Below are 10055 nucleotides of genomic sequence, written 5' to 3'. Positions count from 1 at the left end.
AAAAGAAACTTATAACACTTAAAAATACTTGACTAACCTAACCTTATTACTACAACTAACTTAAAATTATAATCGCAAATTGAGATTACTAATTGGAATGATAATTGATACATAGGTAAAAGTCGTCTAAAAATATTAAAGCTTATAGAAAAAACTAAATCCCAAATGGAAATAACTTAAAAAGACACTAAAACTTAAAAAGGCGTCGCAAAATTCTAAAACACCTAAATCTTAGTCTAAAGAAAAAGCACTTAAGGAATTCTACGGCAAAGCCTAAAAATCTAGAAGTAAAAATAACTATGGCAAGAACTAAGTTTAAAACTAAATATGAGCTAAAAATACAAATATTACGCTAAAACGATTAAAAGGGACAAAATATAAAAATATACAAAAAGTTGTAAAAAGTTACAAATTTTTATAAAAATATTATTTTTATATTATTTATTTAATAAAACTATTAATTTTACAATTTAATTAAACTAATTTAACTAAAATATAAATTAAATAAAAAGTAAAACTAATTATAATAATAATAATTAATTAGGGTTAATAATAATAATAATTAATAATTACCCGTAATTAAATGCAGATTAGGGTTTATGTCGGTGTCAGAGTAGCTCCGCGAGTTGTGGTATTTCAAGCAGCAAACCCCGCGAGACGCGGGGTTCCAAAATTCAACTCTGGTACAGTTTTAAATTTGACGCTTTTTTTGTTTTGTTTTATAATCTAAAATTTTTATATAATAAAAACTTATATTTTAAAAATTAGAATAAAAATAGAACTACTTTATAATTTTATAAATAAAAATCTTAAAACTAGATTTTTATATATATATATATATATATATATATATATATATATATATATATATATATATATATTTTATATGTTTTAAATAAAAACAAAATACTTAAATAAAACTTATATAAAAATAAAGAAACTTTATAAAACTTAAATATTTAACAAAATCTTAAAAATACTTATATTTTTGTTTTTCTTTTTATATTTTCGAATATTTAAAACGTACTTTTATAAAAACGTATTTTAATAAAAGTAAACTAAAAATCTTTTTTTTTATATATTAGCGTTGCTTCCGGCTTTTAAGCTAGATTGATCCCCGGCAGCGACGCCAAAAATACTTGATGTGTGCAGCGGGGTGTACGAAATACTATTAAATTTTACAAGAAAATACTATTAAATACGATACAATTTTACACAAGATATTTATTTATTTATAGAATGGATATACTTAAACCTTGCTACAACACTTATAGGTAGTGTACCTAATCATACAGTAGTGTAGTTTTTAGTAAGTCCGGTTCGTTCCACAGGGAAAATCTTTAAACAAAGCTTAACGCTATATTAGTTTGCTTTTTATAAAAATACAAATATATATATAAGTAATATTATTATTATAAAGGGGGGTTTTTACCGTTTAATGACCGGTTTGTCGATTTTTAAAACTTTAGTCGCAGTTAAAACCAAATGTAAAATAATAAATAAATACAAGACTTAATTTAAAGCGTAAAGTAAATAACGATAATGAAATTGCGAATAATAAAAGTGCGATAAAATAAAATTGCGATAATTAAAAAGTACGATAATTAAAAGTGCAATTAAATATAATAACAACAAATAAAAGTGCTATAATTAGAAGTGCAATTAAATATAAAATAAAGGAAATTAAATATGAAATAAAAGAATTATGCTTATTTAAACTTCCGTAATCATGATGTTTGACGTGTTGATTTTAGTTTTATGCCCATGGGTTAATTGTCCTTTGTCCTGGATTATTTAATATGTCCGTCTGGTTTTTGTCCATAACAGTCCATCAGTCATAAATATAAAGTGCGAGTATCCTCGTCAAATTATCCTTATACCCGAAGTTAAATATTTCAACTAATTGGGGACTTAAACTATAACAAGATTTTAATACTTTGTTTAATAATTACACCAGGATGTCGACTGAGTGTAACCCAAGGTTTTAATATTTTTTTATCAATTATATCAAGTGTCCTTGTACATAATTTCACCCCTGTTTTAATTATTCTAGTGGCTATTAATCCATTCCCGTGTCCGGTTAAATGAACGATTATTCGTACATATAAATACCCCGCCCATCGTGTCCGATTGAGTGTATATGGTAATTTATAGGGACGCCCAATTGTAAATCTTTATATTAACATTAACAAACTATCATTTAGTTAAACAAATATAAAGCCCATTAATAGCCCATAGTCTAATTTCCACAAGTGTCGTTCTTTTGTCCAAACCCCAATTATGGTACAAAGCCCAATTACCCAATTTTAGTAATTAGCCCAACATCATGATTACTTCGGATTAAATAAGCATAATAATAACTTAGCTACGAGACATTAATATAAAAAGGTTGAACATAACTTACAATGATTAAAAATAGCGTAGCGTTACACGGACAGAATTTCGACTTACACCCTTACAACATTTGCTAACATACCTTTATTATTAGGATTAAAATTAAAATTAAAATTAAAATTAAAATTAAAATTAAAATATAAATATAAATATTTACGTATATATATAGAGAGGATGGATATATGTTTTTGAAAAATGATCAGAATTCGGTTGGCTTTATAGGGAATTGAGTTCAGGGATACTCCGCGACTCGCGGCATTTTTTGCCTTCAAACTCCGCGAGTCGCGGAGTTTGAAAATACAGCTCACTCCAAATTGGATCTTAGTCTGCCGACGGTTTTAAATATTAATATAATATATATATAATTTTTAAGAATTATTTATATATTATATTATATTCATGTGCATAGTTGACTTGTAATTTTTAGTCCGTTGCGTCGAGCGTTGAGAGTTGACTCTGGTCCCGGTTCCGGATTTTCGAACGTCCTTGCGTACAATTTTATATTTTGTACTTTGCGTTTTGAATCTTGTACTCTTGTAATTTCGAGACATTTCTTATCAATAATTGGAACTTCTTTGATTGTATTTTGTACTTTTGAGCTTTTTGGTCGTTTGCGTCTTCAATTCGTCGAATCTGTCTTTTGTCTTCACCTTTTATTATTTAAACGAATATCACTTTTAAATAGAATAATTGCAACTAAAAGCTTGTCTTTCTTGAGGAATAATGCTATGAAATATATGTTCGTTTTTAGCATTATCAGAAGCTTGTGGGAACCGTGTAACATCCTTAGAGAAGTTGTACTTTTCCTGAGCATCAGCAGTAGCACGTGGTCAGATTGATATTTTTTCAAGTGTGGGAGAATGTTCAAGTAGAAGCTTTATAAAGAGCAACAAGGGCTTTGATCTTTCTACATCCATTATATTTATAGTTTTCAAGCGGTTCAATGTCTGGTCCAAACAGTCAGAAGCTTCCAGATAAGTTAATGATGGTTTCACATCCAAAGGCACGTTTGGAAGATCCTAGAAATACATTAAAAGTGAGACTGACGGTGTATAAAAGGAACCCACATTAAATTACTATATATGCACAAACAACAAAAAAACACAAGAGAAACGTTTAGCACTCTTTACCTGATTGTACTCATCGAGTCGTCTCAAGTTAGGTGAGTTCCGTAGGATACATAAAACACCTTGAAGTTGATACAAATCACCAAATTTGAAGTCTATTAAGTAGAGACACCTTAAACTATTAGCTGGGTGTGGAAGCCACTTGGGAATATTTTCCGCAATTGAAAACTGTGAGGGTGAAGGTAAGATTTTAAGTTAACAAAGAAGATATGGCTGGAAGATGATACGAAATAATATATGAGAACTAACTATACACAAGAGTTGAATGGTTAGCTCACTTGCTCAAACACAAAATGATGAAGAGCAAAATTTAAATATTAGAATTTAAAATTCAAATGGTACCTGGAGAAAATACCCGTCGATAACTAAACCCACAAGACATGGCATATTACTTAACAAGCTAGCCAAATAAAGTGTTTCAACTCCCTGAATAGTTTTTTTGAAAAGTATAACAACCACACTAAGGCATTAAATATGCAACAACTGAAGCAAAGTTGCAGCAGGGCAAGTCCTGAGCACTAACTGAAACAACTTTGTAGACTTGATCTTGTAATTATAAACATTGGTGCATTCATCCATTTTCAACTTCTTAAGTTGTGGTAAGTTAATGATAGTTCCATTCAAGTTAGCCCCAAATTCAATATTCCTGAGCACGAGATCTTCGAGATAGAGAAATCCTTAAAAATCGAGTGGCGGCTTAATGATACAGTTTTCAAGTTCTAGCATTCTCATTTCTAGACAACTAAAAAAATAACATGGGTGTCGATAACGTCGGTTTTTATTAATAAGGATGAGTTCTTTAACACCATCTCTTGACAAGGATAAAATCCATTGATCGACTTCTTGGAAACTATCAAGAGCCACGTATGGTATGTGGAGATGTAACTTTAAGCGAGGACCTTTGAGAAAGTTAAAGATTTGGTTTGAGATTGTAATAAACCCATTATGACCAAAAGCTCCATTTTTGGCTAACTTTTCCAAGAAATGTTCATCAAGAACCAGCGAACTCAATGTGGTCCATTTGTATGCCCTTTTTTTTTTGATAAAACGTGTGTCCTCACAGCATCTTGAACGGGGAGCTTCTCTAAAATCAATTCTATCAAATTCTCTGGCAAGTAACTGATTCTATCCACTTCAGTACAAGTTACAAACCTCCTCTTAGTATTATTGTTATTATTACCTGTCATTAAATTTAAGAAAACCAAGACTGGGTTAGTATAAAACAAATACATGAAACTAGGAAAACTTATATATAGGGTTGTATAGTGATGCAACAGACATTGGAATGATGCCGAATGACATACTAAGTGGTAGAACTTAGTAGTTAGTAATACAAGTGTACTTAACCATCTGATGGTCACAATAAAAGCATGAAATATTGAAAGGGGAAGTAGAGATAGCAACACACATCTCAAAGATAGAAACCAAGTCGACTGCAGAAATAAACAAAGTGGGCATCAAAATTAAAAAAAAGTTGAGTAGTCAGACAAGAAGGTTTATAAGGTTATTAAGGGTATGAATGAGAGATACGAAATCTTAAATAGTTGTAATAGTGACCATCATAAAGCAATAGTACTATGGAAAAGCAAGCTGTAGGCCAAAATACCTACAGAGTTATAAGTAGGGCCAACATTTAATTCAAGGTATTACCAGTTCTTCGTGTTAAAAAGGCTGGTTCTAGCTCTCTTAATCTTTTATCAATTTTCAAGAAATCAGGGTTTCGCTTTCACTATGTTGCATCTTATAATCAGACAAGACAACAGTATAGAAAAAAAAAAACTTGTAAACATTGTATAATTATGCGAAAACCTAAAGTAATCCATTCATACTTCCTGCTTTATTTTTAGGGCTTCTAACATATATCTAGGTTAAATTCCGGTCACTTGAATATGTTTCGAATAAACCGCTAACTAAGTTATAACAATTATAATCAGTCGAATTGGTAAACCGTAATCTACGAGTTCAACTGGATAAATAATGCATGTATTATTATAGAACAGAGCATGTTTGGCTGTGTGTTTTTTGAGGTTTTTTGGAGCTTTTAGCTTCTATGTGTTATGGATTTAACCATATTGTGCCACACACGTGACATTAGAGTCGTGCATTGCACCTGAGGTGTTAAGAGTTCAAAAGTTGTTAACTGATAACCGTCAATTTGTCATCTTGTGACCTAGCAGTAGTATATAGTTAGGATCCATTGTAACACAATAGTTAGCTTATGAATTTGTATGTGTGTGATCACACTTTCTTCCCCCTTTTCTGTTGTAATCTTGAACTGTAATTTGAGTAACATCAATACAAGTTCAATTCGATTCAATTCTGAAGCTGATTCTTAATTCGACGCTTCCAGGTTGTTTCAAAGAACTTTCTCGATTCATTGAATTCAGAAAGTTCATATCAATTGGTAATCAGAGCCACACTTTTCTGGACCAATTTTTTTTTCTTTTCTTTCTTTCGATTCAAAGATTAAAAACAAATCAATGGCTACTGTTGGAATCCCAAATTCGAATCAAGATATCAAAAATTAACTTCTGCAACTTTGTGATTCAATCAAGAAGATGACTGAAGAGATGACCACAAAATTAGATGTATTGGCAATAAGTCAAGAATTTCTGATGAGTGAAGTACACAACCTTAAAGATAAAAAGCAAGGTAAGAATCGAAATTCACATTCCTCGTGCTATTCTTTTAATGATTCAGTATGTAGTTCAGATTTTATTGGCAATTCAAGAAGTTTAATGGTAAATGATCATGATGCACATAAGGTGTTTGATAAAATGTCAAACAGAAATATTGTCAAACAAGATGGGACGGTTCAAGAATATTATGAAGCATTTAATTCCTTGTTTCAAAATATGGGTTTAAATGAATCGTATGTCATAGATATCTTTGTTTAGGGGTTGCAACAGGAAATTAAGAAAGGTGTTAGCATGTTCGAACCCAAAACCCTTCATGATGCTTGTTGTTTGGCTAGGGTGCAAGAAGATATCAACAATGTCATTAAGAAACGAACTAGTTCCTCATTGCTACCTACTTCTACTCATAAGGTTTCAAATGAAGCGAATAACGACAGTTCTTGTTGTTTGGTTAGTTTTGGTAATTCAATTGACTTAGTGAACAAACCTTGTTTGGAATCACTACCTTTTCTCAGCGTGGAAGATTCAGGTAGCATAAAAAACAGTAATGATATAACTATTGTTTGTGCTGCTGCTGATAACTGTGAAGAGGTTTGTAAAGGTGATCGAAATGAGTTAGCTTTTGTATCTGTTACTGATAGTTGTGATGAAATTGATAAAGATGATCAAGGTAAGCCTAAACCGACATTAGTGGAAGAGGATATCCAAGATATAGTTGTGGTTAGTAATGAGTTAGAAGATGAGTTTGTCACTAATATTTGTATTAGTCCGAGTCATCTAGTGTATTCAGATTCATTTGCTTCTGATTATGTGAACGAAGAATCTATCAACGGAACTACTCAGAAGGACCCAAAGAAACACCTAAAGAATAAGAGTTATGGAATAGAAAGGACAAATCATAAAGATGGCAAAGAAAGGACAAATCAGAATGATGGAATAGAAAGGGCCATCAAAAAGGTTAACTCGAGAACTTCCATTTCTTGCTCAGTAGAAAATAATCATGAAATCACTTACTTTCAAGTAATGGATGTTGGCTTTGAAGCTTATGTTAAAGGTAACATGACGATTATTGTTTTAAAGAAATTTCATTTTTCCTCATTAGGGGAAAAACATATGATGTTTGACTTATGGAAATGGCCTAGGAGGAAAAAGATAAAGATTATCAATTTGTGGCCTATTTTTAGGGTAAATAGGGTGTTTAAAGAAGTTGCTCATAGACTTGCTGAGGTGTTGAATATACTGATGGAAATGATGGGAACATTGTTGCATATGAACAATGATGGAATTATGGCAATTAAACCATTGAAAATTTTGAACAGTAGGCAAGTACATGACCATGAAATGAATTTTGGTATATGTAATGATATGAATGTAACTGGTGGTTTGATGGAATTGCATGGGAACCTTGGCACTGATGCCACAACATCATTGCTTATTAATTTTGAGATGGAAACGACTAGTGTATTGTGGACACGATACACTCAGATCCACACCCTTGTAGAACGTATGAATGGAGCTTTCCAAATCCAAAGTGTGACTCATAATTCTAGAGTAGAGGAGACTACAAGTATAAATACGGTGTGGTCTCCATATGAAGAAACAAAGAAAATTGTAATAAAGGCGGTGGAGCAATGTTTGAGTACTGAAGGTGTTGAGACAAATTACATTTGTAGTGATATCCTTCCAGTGATTTTGAGAAACTTTTTGGTTAGAAGGATGGCTTTAGGCATTAGAAGTTATAAGCAGCTTGTTAAGACTACTATCAAGATAGAAAATGAAGATGGTGTTTCTTCCATTGTGGCCAGAATAGGTGGAAACATGAAAGATGAAAGTGGGCCTTATATAAGAGTGGTGATGGAAACAAGTGAGAAAACTTTACCAAATCTAGGTGCATCTGATATAGAGCCTTGTTTAAAAGAGCTTCTCATGAATGGGGTTGGTGTCATTACCTTTCTTGGGCTACGTGTAAAGTCATACCTCCCTCAAATCTGTGGTACTATAACGTGGCATCTGAACACTAGTGCAAAGGTGAGACAACATGCTGCAGATCTGATTTTGATGATAATTCCCATTCTTGTGGTCAAGAATGTTTTTAAGGGAAGGGGATTGTTATGGATTTAACCATATTGTGCCACACACGTGACATTAGAGTCGTGCATTGCACCTGAGGTGTTAAGAGTTCAAAAGTTGTTAACTGATAACCGTCAATTTATCATCTTGTGACCTAGCAGTAGTATATAGTTAGGATCCATTGTAACACAATAGTTAGCTTATGAATTTGTATGTGTGTGATCACACTTTCTTCCCCCTTTTCTCTTGTAATCTTGAACTGTAATTTGAGTAACATTAATACAAGTTCAATTTGATTCAATTCCGAAGCTGATTCTTAATTCGACGCTTCCAGGTTGTTTCGAAGAACTTTCTCGATTCATTGAATTCAGAAAGTTCATATCACTATGAAAAAGCTCCTATTTAATAATTTAACTCCTTTTGGGGTATGTTTGGCAAGGCGCTTTTAGGAGCTTTTTCGAGCTTCTAGCTTTTTGCTTTTAAGAAAAAGGTCATATTTAATAAATAGATTCGTGTGGTTGACATAGCTTAAAGCTTTTAATGGGTTGACATCCGTTTGTGTAACTGTATAAACTATTTGTGTAACTATATAAGCTCCATGTAATTACAATGCTATGAGTGTGTAACTGCTATTGTCCCATTAGGAGATAATGCTATAAGGCTATGTAATTGATAAACATGAATTTATATCATATTTCATATAGTGATAAAAATTATTGAATAATGGTGGTAGACTTTATTTAAGAGTAATGGAATTGTGTATAAAGTAATTTTATAAGGTTAAGATAATCAAGTAGTTTAAATTAAGTATTAAAGTATCATTCGTATCTCATCATGTTGTTAGATGGCCTCAAAACCCGAGAATGCAAAAAAAGAAAACTGGACAAAAGAGATGGTTTTGGAATTTTGTCAGTTCTTAAATAAATATATCACGAAGTATGGTCGAACTTCTCCATTTAAATGGGTATCCCTTCAACCAGAGTTTGAAAGAGCTATAAAACATAAATTCAACAGTGATAGAGCTCTAAAGAACAAGTATGATAGTCATTAATAATTTAGTAGTATTATATATGTTTTCGGTTATTAGTAGTATTATATATGTTTTCGGTTATTTGGTAATGACTATGTTTTATTAAACTAAAATAATGATATTTAAGTATTTTTTCTAGTGTCAATTTTTGTCATTTTACTTATTTATAACAGCTCCAGCTACTTTGCCAAACAATTAAATACATTTAAAAAGCTTCAGCTAAACGCTTTTAGCTAAACGCTTGCAGCTAAACGCTTGCAGCTAAACGCTAGCAGCTAAATGTCTGCAGCTAAACGCTTTCAAGAATCAAACAAATTATGAGGTAGAAATAAACTTACCGATATTAAGAATTACAGATGAATCCATAGGAGTACCGATTGGAGTTTATCGCCCAAATTGTAGTGCCTTTTCGTTGTAAGTTTTTCAGAGTTCAAGGGTTTATGTCACAATCATCCCTCAACTTTTGTTTTATGTGTATTTTCCAAAACCAACTTTCTTTGCAGAATAGGTCCCTTGTTCAATTAAAATTTTAAAATTACTAAAGTACTCTACTTAAATTTTTTTTAATATTTTTTTTTCCTTCAGTTGAAAAAAAATCAAGATCTCGGCATACCAAGATGCTCAAATATGATGGATTTTTTACCTTGTGCGGTTTTTATGTTAAAGATATTTTGTTTCTTTGTTGTAATTAAGTCAAATTTTTAATCAATACGTGGTTACTACTATCCTGTTTAAGAAACTTTGTAATTGAAAGGTTTGTTTTCAAACCAATGGGCGACGAATTCATCACTACTTTAT

The 10055-nt window shown here is 31.5% G+C and overlaps 1 protein-coding gene across 1 annotated transcript; it reads right to left on the bottom strand.

Moving 5' to 3' along the window:
- Nucleotides 1-3224: 3224 nt before the first annotated feature.
- LOC139875108 (uncharacterized) lies at nucleotides 3225-4483 on the bottom strand. The gene is made up of 4 exons (XM_071862473.1): nucleotides 4421-4483; nucleotides 3864-3947; nucleotides 3525-3689; nucleotides 3225-3413 (listed from the first exon to the last, which is right to left on the bottom strand). Exons 1-4 carry the CDS (start codon nucleotides 4481-4483, stop codon nucleotides 3225-3227), a joined length of 501 nt encoding a protein of 166 aa, XP_071718574.1.
- Nucleotides 4484-10055: the final 5572 nt, after the last annotated feature.

This window comes from Rutidosis leptorrhynchoides, chromosome 11 (assembly GCF_046630445.1).
Source record: "Rutidosis leptorrhynchoides isolate AG116_Rl617_1_P2 chromosome 11, CSIRO_AGI_Rlap_v1, whole genome shotgun sequence".
Classification (NCBI taxonomy): domain Eukaryota; kingdom Viridiplantae; phylum Streptophyta; class Magnoliopsida; order Asterales; family Asteraceae; genus Rutidosis; species Rutidosis leptorrhynchoides.
This window is presented reverse-complemented; position numbering and strand designations above follow the sequence as displayed.

Bases quoted from the DNA above. Each gene is read 5' to 3' on its own strand.
- LOC139875108 (XM_071862473.1), bottom strand. From the start codon at position 4,483: ATGGAGCTTTTGGTCATAATGGGTTTATTACAATCTCAAACCAAATCT. The intron at 3,948-4,420 runs GTCCTCGCTTAA...AAAACTATTCAG, and splicing joins AATCTTTAACTTTCTCAAAG to GGAGTTGAAACACTTTATTT. The intron at 3,414-3,524 runs GTAAAGAGTGCT...ATGTATTTCTAG, and splicing joins GACTCGATGAGTACAATCAG to GATCTTCCAAACGTGCCTTT.